Raw genomic sequence first — 18,307 nt, 5'->3', positions numbered from 1 at the left:
GCCACCTATTTACTGACATTTCACAAAAGTTACTAAATTAAATTTTTAGGTGCAAATTTCAGTATTTAGGCTACAAACAAGTACACTAGGCAAATAGCAATGTGATTTAAGGAAGGTATAATATTGTTATTTTCAATATAATAAGGGAAAAATTATTTAGTCACATCACCCCCTGCCTCCATCCCCCTCTGCCACCAACACCTCCTGCCTTCAACCCGCTCTGCCACCAACACCCCCTGCCTCCATCCCCCTCTGCCACCAACACCTCCTGCCTTCAACCCGCTCTGCCACCAACACCCCCTGCCTCCATCCCCCTCTGCCACCAACACCTCCTGCCTTCAACCCGCTCTGCCACCAACACCCCCTGCCTTCAACCCCCTCTGCGGTGCCTCCAATCTCCCCCTGCCTCCAATCTCCCCCAGGCCCCCTGCCTCCAATCTCCCTCTGCCTCCAATCTCCCCCTGCCTCCAATCTCCCCCAGGCCCCCCGTCTCCATCCCCCACCCTCTGCGGTGCCACCACCCCCCCTCTGCAGTGCCACAATCTCCCCCTGCCTCCAATCTCCCCCAGGCCCCCTGCCTCCAATCTCCCTCTGCCTCCAATCTTCCCCAGGCCCCCTGCCTCCATCCTCCTCTGTGGTGCCACCAACAACCCCCGTCTCCATCCCCCACCCTCTGCAGTGCCACCACCCCCCTCTGCAGTGCCACTAACACCCCCTTCCTCCAATCTCCCCCTGCCTCCATCCCCCTCTGCGGTGCCACCGCAGCCACCATCACCCCCTGCCTCCAGTCTCCATGCGCAGTTCCAAGCCGAACCGATCTCGGCTATTTTTACTGGCACATTCCCGCAACCACGGACATTTACGAACGGGGGGAAAAAAGTGCCTGTTTTTACGAACTGTCCGTAAAAATACGGACGATTGGCAACACTGACTTACGGTGGTGGGGGCCCCTGGGCTTGAGTCACTTTCGGGCCCTACCTTCTATACATTACTTTAAATAGAACCATGAGATACATACACAAGCTATGTATTAGAGCTACACAATTCTGTATAAGCAACCCATAATGAAAAGTGGAGGGTACAGTTCTCCAACTTGAACGGGGTATGCCTAGGGAAGCAAAACAGCATAAAATGAATGTGTGTATGGGGATAAATAACCCAATATCACCACAAAGAGCCTGGCAAGGAAAGAGCTTCCGCTGTACCTGTCAGATGGAGAGGGATCATATAATTCCGCCGTACGAGCCGTCACATCTGTCCATCGGTAGTCACCGCAGCTATAAATAGTGTCATTCGGATGCCCGCACATGCGCAGAAGAATGACCGGGCGTAATGACGTCATCGCGACCGCGTCGCATAATGATGATTCGTAGTCATCAATAGTAAACATAACGTTGTCCCGAAGGACATGATGTATACTGCGCATGGGCACAAAAAAGCACTGACACAAGTCAGAGTGCAATGTATTCAAAGGGCAAATCCAGCAATTGGAGCCAAAGTACACAAATCCCCCTAAATCCCCACTCCTAGCATTTCTGACCCCCCCCCCCCTCTCCCCAACACAAATCCCATCTCCATTAACGGGAAAAGATGTTGTGGCTGTTCAACTGATTTCTGATTTCATTGGATAATAAAATTAAAAGTGTGTATGACTACCATAAAGGAGATTGTATAGTGTATGGCCACCACAACCTATACGATTGATCAGATTGTACAGTATATGGAGCGTATGGCCACCATAAGGAAGGTTGTACAGATCAGATTGTATAATGTATGACCATTATAAGGAAGATTGTAGAGATCAGATTGTATAATGTATGACCATTATAAAGGAGATTGTATACAGGGCCGGCCCTACCATGGGACCCGATGGTACCATTGTACCAGGCAGCACTTTCAGGGGGCGGCAAATTGCCGCCCGCACGCCATCCCATTCCGCCAGCTCCACTCCGCTCCACTGTGGGGCCAATTACATGAATAGAGACATAACAGGTCCTCTTTATACTCCTATATACATGTATAGAGCCATGATAGGTCCACTTTAGTTATTATGATATAAAATAATGGATGTGGGGGCATTTTGGTGGGCGTAATTTTTTTTGGGGGGGGGGCAGCATTTGATTCTTGGTACCAGGCAGCACAATGTCATGGGCCGGCACTGATTGTATAGATCAGATTATTGTATAATGTATGACTATTATAAAGAAGATTGTAGAGATCAGATTGTATAATGTATGACCATTATAAGGAAGATTGTAGAGATCAGATTGTATAATGTATGACCATTATAAGGAAGATTGTAGAGATCAGATTGTATAATGTATGACCATTATAAAGAAGGTTGTAGAGATCAGATTGTATAGTGTATGACCATTATAAGGGAGATTGTAGAGATCAGATTGTATAATGTATGACCATTATAAGGGAGATTGTAGAGATCAGATTGTATAGTGTATGACCATTATAAGGAAGATTGTAGAGATCAGATTGTATAATGTATGACCATTATAAGGAAGATTGTAGAGATCAGATTGTATAGTGTATGACCATTATAAGGAAGATTGTAGAGATCAGATTGTATAAGGTATGACCATTATAAAGGAGGTTGTAGAGATCAGATTGTATAATGTATGACCATTATAAAGGAGGTTGTAGAGATCAGATTGTATAGTGTATGACCGTTATAAGTGATATTTTTATAATTGCATGAATAATTCTCAGGACATTATGAGACCATACACACAGGACAAGTTTTCTCGGTTTCTCTTCTTTTTCTGGACACAAGACATTGTGAGCTCAGCGATCTATAGTTAGGATGGAGAGTCCTATCACAGGCGGTCCCGGTGCCGTGCCCCCCCCCCCCCCCCCCACCGGGGGCCCTCCTCTCCTCTCCCCGTACACTGCAGGAGACCACAGCACCGGTGACGTCACCAGCAAGCTATGGAGGGGGCGGGGCCGTCTCTTTGAAGTTCCTCGGTGCACGCGACTCCAAAGGGCGTATCAGTAGTAGCGCTCGTCCTGGGGAAAAGGGAGGTGGGTGAGGGGAGGGGGGGAAGGAGGTGCGCGCGCTTGTGGTGGGCGTGGCCTGTAGCGCACCGCCCTGTGTGATGCGGCTTCGCGGTCGCGCGGGGGCTGCTACGTGAGCGCGCAGTGTGCTCGGGTCTCCGCTTTGCGCCGCGGTCAGTGCGGGCTGCAGTCGGTGAGAGAGAGAGAGAGAGAGAGAGAGGGAGATTCGGGTCTGTGGTGCGGGTGTTTCCTGTCATAGAGATGCTGAGGAGCCGGACTCGGTGAGGAGGTGCCGGGATGGCGGCTTGGGGCCCCCCGCGGTCTCCTGTCCGTATGACCCGGGTGCTGCTGCTCGTGGGCTCCATCCTTCTTCTCATCTCCGTGCAGGAGCCGGCTGGAGCCGCGAGAACTGCAGGTGAGTACAAAGTGAGCGGGCCCCGGGGGGAGGGGGGACAATGTCACCGGGGAGCACAAAGACCTATCCCGAGGGGAACCGACTGACCGGCTGTGATTTCACATCTCCATCATTATCGGGGCTCCCCGGGGGGTGTGCGGAGAATTGTTCCTGCTGTAGTAGACGGCGTGATCTCCGACTACTGCCCGGATCCGGGATTATATCGCCTTCTCTATCCTTCCTTGTGTCTGTCTGCTCTACTTGTTGACGGCTTTACCTTCTAGTCTCCATGGCACAGATCTTCATTCCCTCCTCATGTCACAATAGTCCAGACCAGCCTTGCTGTTGCTCTTTATTTTAAATCGTGATAATCCAGACCTTCCTGTAGGGTTGTCTTGCATATCACGATAGTCCAGACCTCCCTTGCTCTAGCTTTTATATCACGATAGTCTTGATTTTTTTTGTATATTCTATGTCACGATAGATTTTGTATGTTATAGCGGCACAGTCCAGACCCTCCTGCAAATTTTGTAATTTATGTTACAATGGTGCTGACCTTTTTGTAGGTGTGCTTGTTTTTTTTTTTTTTTTTTTTTTTTAATATATCCCAGCAGTTCTGACTTTTTTTTGTGGGTGTGTATTTCATGTCACAATAGATCTGACCTTTTCGTAGGTGTGTATTTTATGTTCTGACTGTCCTGACCTTTTCGTAGGTGTGTATTTTATATCCCGACAGTCCCGACCTTTTCGTAGGTGTGTATTTTATATCCCGACAGTCCCGACCTTTTCGTAGGTGTGTATTTTATATCCCGACAGTCCCGACCTTTTCGTAGGTGTGTATTTTATATCCCGACAGTCCCGACCTTTTCGTAGGTGTGTATTTTATATCCCGACAGTCCCGACCTTTTCGTAGGTGTGTATTTTATATCCCGACAGTCCTGACCTTTTCGTAGGTGTGTATTTTATATCCCGACAGTCCTGACCTAGGTCTCTAGGTTATATTGTGACAGTCCAGATGTTCCCGTAGATTTAAATGATGTATTGTGGTATTCCAGACGTTCTAGTCAATCTTGTGCCAGCCTTTTTTATTTATTTTATTTTTTTCACAGCTGTCAATACTTTACTGTAGGATTTATCATTTGGATCACAGCAGTCCAGACCTTGGTCTTTAGATAATATTGCAATAGTCCAGGCATTCCAGTAGGTTTATAGTTTGTATTGTAATAGTTCAGATCCTCCTGTAGTTTTCTTTTGTTTAGATCTGTTGGTTTTCTTAGTGTATATCCTGATCATCCAGACCTTGTAGGTTTTTAGTTTATACTATGGTGGTCCAGACCTTCCTGAAGTTTTTTTTTCCAGGTTATATTGTGATAAACCTGTGAGATTTTAGTTTTATATTGCAATATTCTGGACTCTCCTGTAGGATTTCAGTTTGTCATAATAGTCCAGAGTCACCTTTCTGAAGTATTTTTTTTTTGTTCAGGTTACATTGTGACAGTTTAGACCTTCCTGTGGGTTTGCAGTTAATGTTATAATAGTCCAGACCTTCCTGTAGGTTTTTAGTTTATATCACGATAGTCCAGACCCTCCTGTAGGCTTTTAGTTTATATCACGATAGTCCAGACCCTGCTGTAGGCTTTTAGTTTATATCACGATAGTCCAGACCCTGCTGTAGGTTTTTAGTTTATATCACGATAGTCCAGACCCTGCTGTAGGTTTTTAGTTTATATCACGATAGTCCAGACCCTGCTGTAGGTTTTTTAGTTTATATTACGATAGTCCAGACCCTGCTGTAGGTTTTTAGTTTATATTACGATAGTCCAGACCCTGCTGTAGGTTTTTCATCTGGCTGACTCAGCCCTGTACACCCTCCAGCCCCCTGCGTATGTTGCCCCCCTTGAGTTCTAGCACAGCAGAAGAACATACATATGCTCACAATTATCTCTACTTCAGGTTTGTAAGGAGATTGTCAAAACTGAACAACAGCAGAAAATGTGGTGTGTATGTGATCCGTCCATATTTGTTTGTCAGGCGCCACATCCTGTTTATTGTTTTCTGTTTATATATGTCAAAACATAATTTGGCAATGTATATTTTGTTTGCCTGGCCATACCGATGGACGGGTTTAGTGTTTCCCTATACTGATCCTTCGTATGGTTTTGTTCCTTAGTTAGGATGGAAAGTTTGGAATTGATCTGACCTGAAATGTTGAAGGATTGTAGCTGGTGATGGAGGTTTCCCTTCCAGTCTCTATGGGTTGTGGATAGAAGTACAAAGAGGGATCTGAAATGTGCTGGATGTGAAGTAGTCTTGTCTCCAGTGTGTGAAGCTCCGATATTTGTTAATACATAATTATGTTTTTTTTTTTTTTATCATGCAAAATGGTTTTCTTAAGGCACTGATGTGTAAATATTTTTACTGAAGTACACATTTAATTATTCATGCTACATCTTCATATTTGTGCAGTAATTTCTCATATTTGCTGAGTAGCCGCTCGGAATGCTGATTAGGATGTATACAAATGCAGCGTTATGTACATCTCTTCTACACTCTGATAACAAAGGTTTGACCAGGAGACATGGCATTGGGGACAGTACACCAAATATTGCATACCTCTTCTTTTTTTTTTTTTTTTTTGGTGTTCTCTATCTGTAGGATCTGCCTGGTAAATCAAATGTTTTAAGGTGGAGACTGCAGACAGGTATCTGTGTTCTTCTATGCCATCTCCTGCTCAGTCTTACTAGCTGGGATGCAGCAGAAATGCCCCCGGGTTAAGAACATTTTGGGATCAGACCCGATCCCTATCATTATATTGTAGATTGCAACTCCTTTTGTTCACTGTTTTTTTTTTATTTATTTTTTTGTTGAGCATAATTTGTAGCTTTACTTCCCACACAATTCCAGAGATATGCGTTTGGGCCTGACTGACTCCTTGTTCCTTTGTGTATTGGGCTCATGCACAGGTAGCAGTGAATTGCCCCCCCCCCTCTTCTTGTGCTGGTAGTTCCTCTTCTCCTGTGCTTGAATGAAGCTGAGATAGAGCTGTTGGGCCGTCTGTTAACGTGACAGCCTTTAGGCTTTATCTGTGTAGTACCATAATGTTGCTGAAGAAGCGGTGTCTCCATTGGTTACACCAACACGTTTTTGTAGGTTGTTTTTTTTCCTGTATGCCATCTACAGACTGTACCTCCTCACACAGCAGAGTGTGATGTCGCCTTTTCATTAGATACACCCTGTAGATATGTTTAAAGTAAGGTAATACCATATACTTCTGGTGATAACGTAGGCAGTCTTTCTTGTGCGTAACATCTGGCAGCCAATCAACTTGAAACGTCAGCGCTCCTACTCCTTGTCAAAAGCTGCTGTTTGCCATATTGATAATGAACGGTTACCATAGCAACCTTGCATCCTTTACATTTTTTTTTTTCCCTTTGGTGTTTTACTGATTGGTATGATTTCCTTATGTACATGACCAGGACCTGTGCCTTCACCCAGGTGCTTCTCTTTACAGAACCAGAGAATGTTTCGTATAAATAAACTCTTCTTTTTAAATTGGGGAATTTGTAATATTGATAAAATTTATATGTCGGATGAAAACAATAGAGCAAGAGCATCCTGGTCCCATTTGTACCTGGAGGAGAGGACTTCAGGAGCGGACACATTGGCTTTTCATTTTTTGTACAGCCGGATTAATGATCCATGGTCATTTTTATAGCTCCGTAATAAATGTATCTAGTGCAGCGCTTCATAGGGCCCTGATTGCTAAGAAATGTATTTATTTCTGTACAGCGTTATACTGTGGCTACTGCTGTCTGCTTTGGTTCCTGTGGCTTTTGGTTTCTCCTTGGGATTCAAAGGAAACAAACTAACAACTGCTTATCTGACTCTGTGCAGTTGAAGAACATAGATTTTAGGTTTAGATCCGTCTTTTTCAATCTTATTTTTTTTTTTTTACTACACCTTGAAATCATTTACAGTTCTCAGGGAACCACTGCTAATAATTACTACATCTACAGTTCATGAAAGGTTTCCATCATCAGCAAGATGTAAAACGTTTTATGTAAAAGAATAGGAAAGTACAAAATAGGAAATTTACACTTTAGGGAGGTGTGTGTGAAATATATTCTCTCTATCCGCTTGCTTTATTCAACAAAATCATTTTCAAATTTATTTTACTTTGGTGGACAGTGGAGAAACGATCAATTGAGATCTGCCTTCTTACATTGATGGAAAAATATATTTAATATTTATTATAATATGTACTTTAATATATTAAATGTTCACTTCTCAAAGACCTCTAGCAAGGTTTGGAGGGATTGTAGGGTTCCATGGATCCCTGTTGGGTGAAAAGACTGCATTAAATTTTTTTCTACATGTTACATTCATCAATCCTACATATTTTTTAATATATATTGCTGTCCCTTTATAACTACAATTTTTAAAGCTAGCTTTAAAGGTTTTTGTTTTCAAATGGCTGTAAATGCCAACAGAACCCGACCTACAGCTTGAAATTCAGCAGAAATGCACTAAAGTCAAGCTGTGCAAGGCCAGATTTTAAAGTGGTTAGTAAAGCCCAGTATGTTATGTATTTTTTTTTTTTTTTTTTCCCCCATCCCCAATGTTAAACAAGAACATGTGTCTGTGCGCTATGAAAAAAAAATTGCAGATTTCTACCCGATTTTCACAGTGCCTCACGATGCTCGTGTGACTCCTCAGCACTCTCTTTTCCCCGTCTGACTGCTCCAGTGGGCAGAGCCGAGGAGTCGCGTGCGTGCGTGCGTGCCGGGATAAGCTGTGAAATCGGGTAGAAATACTTTTTTTTTTTTTTAACGTGTATATATTTGTATGTATGCATGCACACAGATACTAGGATGCATGTTATCTAACAGAGGGGATGGTATAAATATAACATGGTTTTATAGCAGCGGGGAGGGGAGCAGAGTGGTGCTGGTGTGAGCTGATGGAGGGAGAGGATGACGCATAAACTGACCACGGTGTCGGGGCTCAGCAGCCATGATTAACTGGTCAGTTTACAGTGGGGAGGGCAGAACCAGGCAGGATGAGCCAGGTATATTAAGTGATACAGGGGCCAAATTACACGGCACACGCACTGTGCTGTGTAACATGCTTTAAGGGAGCAGGATACCCCCCCCCCCCTCTTTGGTTTTAAAAATACTGCTTGGGCCAAGGAGCAGATGCACCCAGAAATTCTGTCCTGAAAATTGTAAGTAAAAAAAAAAATCAGACAGTGCTTAACTGATGTGACCTTTCTAAAGCCTAGTACACACAGGCCGAATGTCGGGTGGCATCAGCCAGTTTTAAATGAAACCGATGGTCGGTACGCCAGAATGACTGAAAAAGGTCTGCCGATGGGCTCCCGATCAGCTTTCAGTGGCCGAGTAAAGGGTCCCCCTGTCAGAATGGCACACTGGGGGAGATTCATGTGCAAACAAAAAAAACCTACTAGTGTGTGTACTGGGCATACAGCTGGAAATACAGTGATCTGAGCAAAAAGCAAATATGAACAGTTTAATATGATTGAAACGGCTGGCTATGACATCACTTCTAGAGGTGTGTTTTTTTTGTTTGTTTTTTCCTCATTGATAAAAATATTTACGTGGACCTGTACTTATTTTATCTCCAGTTTTAATGCATATACAAACACGGAAACATTTGTTGGTATCCTAAAGGTGGGTACACGTGGCTTGAAATTTGGCTCATTTAGCAGTGACCAGTTAAATTTGAACAATCTGTGTGTGACCCTCCCTGTTTGACAGACGTCCACCTAACTTCTTGACTTTTGTCAAACGTGACAGTCGGAAATGTTCGTTCAATCAGCGGCGGTAATGCTGATCAATGTATTCTGACAGTCCTTTTCACTGTCAGAATCGAATAGCACAGCTTAGAGGATTCCCTCCTCCACCTTGCTTGTGTGGATGTGAAAATCCATTTTTTTTTATATTCCGCCTATGGGCTGAATGAAGAAAATGGTGTATACCCAGCTTTTGGGTGGATCCTGATGACCTAGCCCCAAATCAATCCATGGATGATTCTGTCTGCACACTCCACCCGCTATCCTTTAAACTAAAAATCGAAGGATCTGGATGGAAAATAATGGCTGGAATGGGTGCCAGCCACCCCCCCCCCCCATTCCCTGCTGGGAAAATACAATGGCTCAGAGGGAGGAATTCCCCTGTCGGCACTGTCTGTGTTGATGGGGGAATCAAGTGATTTTTTTTTTTTATATATATATATATATATATATATATATATATATTTTTTTTTTAAATAGAAGACCTTTTCCAGGAAGCTTGACATCTTTGTGACTACAAGTGCAAATATTAGGAAGTTTTAAGGTCCATGGGGGTGTAGTCGGCCTCCCTGGATTTAAGTGGAAAATTGACCCCTGGTTTAACAGGATGGTAATGTGAATGGTAGAGAGAGCCAAAGAACTTGTAAGGAGACACAAGCTGAACTCCAAGGTCAGGGTACTTCCGTGTCTGATCACACCATGTGTTACTTTTTTTGATTGACAGTGGGCCCAAAGGAAGAAGACCTTTTAATGTTCTGACAAATTTTCCCATGGCTGTAGAATTGTAGCCATGGGCTAACAGAAACCTGAACTAAGAAAGCATGTAAGCTGCCATAGCGGACCCCCTCCATCTGTATATACTATAGGGTATCCATACTTACATTTTTCCTAACTCATATTTAACATTTGTATTTATTAAAAATGTATTAAAAATATTTTGTGAACTTTAGCTGCAATTTCTCATTTTCCCAATTGTATGGCAGCTAATGTTATGGCTTCAATACTTCTAAGTAATCGTGCAAGGCAGCCATTTTTACTTGGCTCATCTACATACCCTTTCACGGTCACCGTCTTAAGGGTACACGCTGCTATTTATTTTTTCTGTTCAACCCAGTGGACTGAACTGACAGCTCAGATCGCTGTTCTAACAATCTAGTGTTGGTATAATGATCTCCACTGCTGCGCTTTTGTGTTCTAACAGGGGACAGCCCCCCCCCCCCCACTACAACACTCCAGTCAGCACTCACAGCCATTGGTTGACCCTATGACAGACACAGTACATATGCGCCACATGTTGGCTGGTTTCTATTGAACTGACCAATGCTGCCCGATGTTTGGCCCATATGTGCTAGGCTTTAGGCAGATACAAAAATGTTTACTATAATTGCTCACATTTAGTGCACAGTATTAGGAAAGTATATTGACACCTAGTTTTGTGTGTGTGTTTTGCCCCTCTCTCTGCTGATATTTCTATGCCACTAACAATTCACATAGAGCTTTACCTTTAAAGAGGAGCTCCAGGCTGCCCCACAAATTCGGCCGGCTTCTGTCGGACCGGGTGCCGCACACACAAGCCGAATGTTGGCCTGTGTGTACTAGGCTTTAGAAATGTTTGAAGCTGTAGATTACCATTTTATGTAAGACCTCCTGCAAATGTTTGCATTTGTAAACTCTCTGCAAATCCGATTTCAGCTATATGCTAATAAAGGGGTTTAGTATTTCTAGATTGCACACCTAGATATTATATGCTGGCTAAAATGTAGAAATTCAAAAAGCAAAAATGTGATTGGCTGTCATTATTTTAAATGGTTATAATTTTTGGTGCCTCTGAACAAAGTCATCAGCGGTTGTTTGACATATTCTTGATTGCAGTTTGAGCTGAGCTGTGGACAGAGAATTCCCAGCAATCAGCTGACAGACAAGCTGGATATCGTTTATTTATTGTACCTGAAAATTGCTTATCAGTCATCAAAACTGCTCAGGAATTCTGTTTTCATTTACAGATTGGGTGTGAAGTAGTTCTAGTGCAAAGACATTATCGGGGAGAAATACATATATTTGAATATCGTATGCATTAGTATTTCGGTGTTTTACATACTATGAGCTTTCAAAGGAGTTGGTCTTGTTGGACATTCTGAATATTTTTATCCACCGCACATATGCAGAACATTAAGATTGTACCAATTGTGGGGCCTGTTCATGTAATGGCATTACTGTAATGTGCAGTCACACAGCACATGGCATGTTAGGTGCGCTGGTGTATTGCCATTCATGCTCAATAGCACCCCAATGTGTTTGCCATATGTTGCAGCCCAGTCCACAGCACTGCTTGCACTGTTCTTTTTCAGCACAATGCATTTTATTGGGTTGCACGGCTGCTGGCAGGTGCATTGGAATGCCATTGAATAAGAATGGCAGCGCAATGTACCAACATATCTAGTGTTCACTGCCCTGCAATTGCAGTATTAATGCTGAACTCTGGGCATTGTTTTCCTCCATGCAGTAAGGCTGTGCCTGCACTGCTCATTATACAATGTAAAGTGAAAAATCATGGACTTTGTAGGCACCAAAACACAAGTCCTAAAAAGTAACAACATTTTAGTTCATATATTTTACAACATATATAAAAAAAACCCCATCTAAAATCTCAAATAAAATAACTGCTAATTTTGCCAAGGGGTGACCAAAAAGCTGTATGCTTGCGCAATCTTTTGCTCCGGGGGCAAACTGCACTCCTCCTCAATCCAGCGGTGGAATGTTCCTGACGTCTTTAAGTCCAGAGCAGGTCTATGTGAGTGATGACGTCAGGAACAGTCCAACGCACAAGACCACTAAACCACAGGGACTGGTCTTGTGCTGGGAGGATCAGATGAGTATAGCGTCACTCTTTAATCCCCTTCACCAGGGATCTCCAAACTTTCGAAACAAAGGGCCAATTTACTGTCCTTCAGACTTTAGGGGGACCAGACTGTGGCCAATGGAAGTCGAAAATGTCCTGACATTGGTAGGTGTAAACAATGCAATGGGCTTGATGGTCAATGGGAGTAGAAAATATTGCATTGTTGGTGTCAGGAATAATGCCCCATCATTTTTGTCGGTGGCAAGAAAAGTGCCCCAAGGGCTAGCTAAAGGTAAGCAAAGGGCCACATCCAGGATGCAGTTTGGAGACCCATGCCCTAGACATAGACAAAAACTAACAGTTAACCCATGCAGTGCAGACACGGCCCCACTGCATGGGGGGGGGGGGGGAATAATTCCGCTCTAGTAGTTCTCACTAGACGGGTACCGTTTGTCCCCTTCTGCTTTAGGCCCTATGTACACGGAACACTGCTAAACGTACGTTCACAGGCAGTTGGATGCTTTTTTCAACTGGTCCTGAACGTATTCAATGTTATCCTATGTGACCATGTACACAGTCTCGTTTATTGTCGTTTTCAGGCAGTCGTGTTTGTCATTGTTTCTTTGAAAGAAAAAAAATGGGTTCAGACGCAGAAGATTTCAAAGTTTCAGATGCAAAATGCGGTTACCCGCGTTTCGTTTATAGGCGTTATTCATTTTTGCCCATTTAAAAAATAAATTTTATCTATATCTCTTCGAAACGTGGCAAAACTGACGTTTTAAACGTGGGTTACTATCTGTTACGTTTAATCATTTAGGAGCAGTTGTAAAAACGTCCCGTCTACATGGAGTCTAAGGATTTGGCTTATTTACCCAGAAAACAATACACGTTATGTCTGCTTATAAAGGACTGGTTGCTGCTTTACTGGAACAATAGCCGGGTATATGAAGTAAGTCCTAATAACCTTTTTATAGATTTCTGATTATTTTCTTCCTAGTAAAACCCACCCAGGCCTTCACAAAGGATATCCTGCAATGGCAGATTGTACCTGGACAACGACCACCTTCCTAGGGCTATGGGTACTCTAACCTAGTAAATGTGATCATTTATCTTCTAGATCCCGTTTTATAACTGACATCACCGATGCGTGTTTTTTTGCTCGCAGCCTAACAATTTGCCTGGAAATGTGCTTTTGCTGATTATGTGTAAAGCAGCTGGGTAGTTTAATAAAATGAACGACAGTAGACAGAAATGGGCTGCTTTCTGCATAATAACCTATAGAGACTTGCCTCGTAGCATATTTGGGAAAGACAGAGAACATAAAATCTGTTTAGGAATATCGGTATTTCCATTAAGGTATCATTTGATGGAAGCGGTTCGTTGATGGATAACATAGCAACATCATTTCCTTTTTTCTTTCTTGCTGTTTAGCTTAATACCGTCTAGTACTGTTTAACACACTCTGACTGAGGCAAGGTTAAGCTGACAGCCATGTTTTCCTTTTGTGTCTTTATTAAAATCAAACGTGTGCAAGCCTTTTTTTTTTCTTCTTTTTTTTCATCATATCAAAATTCCAGATGCCTTGCATTCTACAGTGCTTGATGAAGGGGGATAAAGGCAGATTTGCCTAAAGTTACAAAGAGAGTAGACAGTGGGATTTAAACAGGTTCAGGACTTCAAAGGCTCTGTCACAGTGCTGTTACCTACATCGGCACAAGGATATGAAATAATCTTTTAATTTGAAGTATCTATCATCCAAAGCTGCTCTAGTTCTATGTATGACTCTTGAGCAGTCTGTACAATCTCTTTGGCCCTCTTGGGCTGCTGGCTGCAGGTTTAGTTTGATGGAGGTAATATCACAGCATTTATCATAAAACCTGATGGAGTGGCAAAGTGGAGATGGTGCTTTGTGATTGGTTACACCTATGCTGCTTATTGCTGTGTATATGTGAGATTTAATATTCATAATGTGTATTTGATTGCATATTATATGTGAATGAGCAGAGCTGACATGAAGCAATGCACTGCATTTCCTCTACACTATCATACACCAACACCATTTGTTTCAGATGAAATCACTCCATCTGTACCCCATCTGTTCCCCAAGTGTGCTCCTGGTTTCTGTGATCTGTGATTTTTGTTTTCTGGTAATTATCTTGTGATCTTTTCAAAATTGCATCATGCAGCTTACAAAATTTTGTTAGGGAAAGGATTCATGCATAAGATTCAGTTGCTCCATTTTTAATATGCTTTGAATGTGTCATTAATAATTGTACTGTGGCTTTACTGTATATTTTCCACAAGTTGATCAATGGCCATTTATTTGTAGCAGAGGTTTTATAAATTGTTGTATGTTTATTGCCACCCTGTGTGTGTGTGTGTGTGTGTGTGTGTGTGTGTGTGTGTGTATATATATAACTAAAGGCAAGTTTATTTTTTTTTTGGGATAGAATGGAGTCGGGTTAGAGCCCCTGCTGTTTGTGTCCGTGTTGAGGTTCACCCACTTGTTCTGGTGACCATTCTCGCTGTGCACCGAATTGACATTTTGGTGGCAAAACTGAAAATCAGGCTGCACCTGGCTGAATATATATATATATATATATATATATATATATATATATATATATATATATATATATATATATATATATATATATATATATATATATATATATATATATATATATATATATATATACATATAATCTCTCTTGTAATCAACTTTTATTTTATTTAATATCATGAATTTGCTGGCCATTATTGGCACTTTTTGTGGCTCAAAAACGCATCCCTTTAAATTCTATGTATGTCTTCACATTGGTCCGTTGCACTTCTGTTGTGTTAAGTCCTGCTTGCTGCATTTTTAGTCAGTTAAAAAAACTGCACCAAAAACACACCTTTTTAAAATGCATTGAAAATGCAGCAAGAATGCATCAACCTATGGGAAAAAAACACCATAAGCACAGGAAAATTGTAACAATCGCGTGCATTTTCAGCGTCATTAAAAAAAAAAAAAAAAACATAACTTTGAGCCGATTAGGGTGGATTTGATTTAAATCACTAGTAAATAGGTTGGATTTACATCATGATTTTTAAACAGCATCTGTCCCGCAGCAGCTCCTCCTCTGACCTGCTGTTGACTCACTGATGGTCTCATTCACTTTAATGTGATGGCTGGTGATGCGGCAGTGACGCAACAAGGTAAGGGGCGTGGCAGCAGCAGGTGAGCGGATGCCCGCTAACAGGCGCTGCCATGATGGATCTGAAATGACAGGTTCTCTTTAAATGTAAAGACTTATTCTTGCTGGTAGTTAGAATCTTTATTTTTGGCAAACAAAATGAAGATTTCCTATTTAGAATAAGCTGTCAGATTAGTAATACAGCGATATCAGAAACGAAGGAACTACAATCGTCCTAACAGTTTTATTAAAATGTGTATTTAGTGGCATTTTACAAGGACTGGAGTAGCTGTGTATGGCAACCAATCCTCTTCAGCTTACATCAGTTAAGCTTTGAAAATGAAAGCCGCTGATTGGTTGCCATGCACGATTATTTTGGAGTCTGTTTGCTTCAGCCTTGGTAAATTTCCTTTTTTGTATTTTCAGTAAGTTCATATTTTTAGCCATTATTGTAGTGTGTGTGTGTGTGTGTGTGTGTGTGTGACATGTGCACATTACTTGGCATGCATTTAGATTAAAATGCATGCCAATTGGCCATAACACGACTGTAACGGCACCCCAAATGGGACAGGGTTTAAAGCCGTTTAGGATATTCCATTCCCGAACCCAAGGCAGCTATCGACACCCCACAATCCGGCAAACACGACCCATATGAATTCCCCCTTTAACAAGACTCACAGCTCTGTTTGAGGTTCAACAGGAATAGCCAATCTTTATTGAGAAAGCAGGCTCTTATATACACAAAAAGAATACTGCAGTAACCAAATGAACAATGGCCCAACTCCACCCACAAAATCACACAATGGTTCCTAACGAGCCCCAAGTTAGTCTGGATTCATTTACATCCCAACAGACAGGTGGGCTGCAGTCCAAGACATATTCTGCATGTCCATTATTTTCTGTCTCAATCTGTGCCCAAAAGTGACTCCCGTTATGACCACTGGAAAAGTAAAGCGAAAAAACAATCTCTTGTTACAGTGGGATAGATTAGGTAGCAAGTGAACATGTTGTCCCTAAAGTAGATGTTTTGATGGCAGAAAAAACAAGCGTAAGGATTTGAGTATCTTTGACAAAGGCCTTACTGTAATGGCTGTATGCCTGGGTCAGAGCAACTCCAAAACTGCAGCTCTTGTGGGATGTTCCCAGTCTGCGGTGGTTAGAACCTACCAAAAGTGGTCAAAAGGAGAACTGGTGACAAGATCATGGGTGGCCAAGGTTTATTGATACACGTGAGTAATACATTTGGACCTGTTTAGTCCAATCCTATTGAACTACTGTAGCTCAAATTGCCGAAAAAGTTAAAGGATAAGTTCACCTTTGAGAACATGACGCATGTTCCGCCTGATTATAGGTTGGAACATGTAACCTGTTCCCAGTGCTGCAGCCGCTGCCCAGGATGTACGGGCAAGCAGATACACCAACAGTGTGCTGGAGACCTGCATGGTATCGGCGATCATCTGATCACACTGGTGCAATGCTTTACAGGCTCCTAATACATAAAATAATGCAAAAAGTTGTGCATTTATTATTATTATTATTATTATTATTATTATTATTATTATTTTGTACAATGGTAAACTTCTCCTTTTTTTTTTTTTTTTTTTTTAATGCTGGTTCTGGTAGAAAGGTATCGGAACACAGTGCATCACCGTTTACTGTCTTGGGCTGTGTGGCTGCAGACCAGTCAGGGTGTGCATGCTGACCCTTGTCCAAAGCCTCTACAATGGGCACATGAGCATTGGAACCGGACCAATGAGCAATGGGATGCCTGGTCTGATGAATTCAAAAACGCCAAGAGTTGGAGGTGGTGTTCTCCAGATCTCAGTTCAATTGGGCATCTGTGGGATGTGCTGAAAAAACAAGTCCGATCCATGGAGGCCCAACCTAGCAACTTAAAGCATCCACTACTGACAGCTTGGTGCCAGATATCGCAGCATACTTTCAGAGGTCTAATGGAGTCCATGAGTTATGGTGGATGGTCATAATGTTATGGCTGATCGCAGTGCCGGCCCAAGACATTGTGCTGCCTGGTACCAAGAATGAAATGCTGCCACCCCCAAAAAAATTACGCCCACCAAAATGCCCCCACATCCATTATTTTATATCATGATAACTAAAGTGGACCTATCATGGCTCTATACATGTATATAGGGGTATAAAAATGACCTGTTATGGTTCTATTCATGCAATTAACCCCACAGTGGAGCAGAGAGCGTAACGGGAGGAGCGGTCGGGCGGCAATTAGCCCCACAGTGGAGTGGAGCTGGTGGAATGGGATGGCGTGCAGGCAGGAAATTTGCTGCCCCCCTGAAAGTGCTGCCTGGTACAATGGTAGGGCCGGCCCTGGCTGATCGGAGTACATCTGATGCTAGGTCGGATTTAGACACCACTGTTAATTTTGTCGACTAAAGCTAAAATGGCGTTTTAGTCGAAAGACTGTCTAAAACTAAATCGAAATTTGATGTCATGATGAACACTGTTGGACACCTACATAGGTCACCGTACTTTTGTAATTCATGCGCATCAGGTTTTAATTGGGTGAGGTGGTAATATTGTACTCCATGCTGCTGCTACATATAACACATGTTTTACCTTCATGGCAAACTAAGGATGTAATGAACATGGAACATGTCGCCAGACAATTCATCCCACCAGGCCAGGCATGCAAGTCCATGTGCTGTGCCAGATGAGATGTACGCTCGGCTGCTCTGCTCTTTGTATTCCTGAAGGTAAAAATGAAGACACACGCTTGTTCTTGCAGTGGCTGAACCAGGTGAAGATTCTCCTTCTAAAAAAAATAAATGTCTGGGACTGTAATGTTTTTATCTTGTCCTTGTCTTTGTAGTCTGTCCGCCGGCAGGTGATCTAATACTTTTTCATAGTAATGTGTTGTGTATGTTTGTCTAAATGAGTGAACCTAGAAGAGCAGTTTATATACTGTATACATTTAAACCTTGCTCTGAAGGAATGGATAATATTGGTTGCAGTCTAAAACGGTATTCAAAACCTTGCCAGCCATATATATAAATTTAAAGGGGGAGAAAGAAGGAAATTATTATGACCGCGTTCACCCTAAA

General features: G+C 42.4%; 1 protein-coding gene across 1 annotated transcript in view; it reads left to right on the top strand.

Moving 5' to 3' along the window:
• Window positions 1–3,113: 3,113 nt before the first annotated feature.
• The window catches only part of NEO1 (neogenin 1), a 223,333-nt gene continuing 208,139 nt past the window's right edge, over window positions 3,114–18,307 (top strand). The window contains 1 exon segment of the mRNA XM_040343027.1: window positions 3,114–3,421. Within this exon segment, the coding sequence (XP_040198961.1) occupies window positions 3,304–3,421 (118 nt within the window). The 5' untranslated portion in view covers window positions 3,114–3,303.

The sequence above is a fragment of the Rana temporaria genome, chromosome 3 (genome assembly GCF_905171775.1).
Source record: "Rana temporaria chromosome 3, aRanTem1.1, whole genome shotgun sequence".
Classification (NCBI taxonomy): Eukaryota; Metazoa; Chordata; class Amphibia; order Anura; family Ranidae; genus Rana; species Rana temporaria.
Note: the sequence above shows the minus strand (reverse complement) of the source record. Positions and strands in the feature narration are given on the sequence as shown.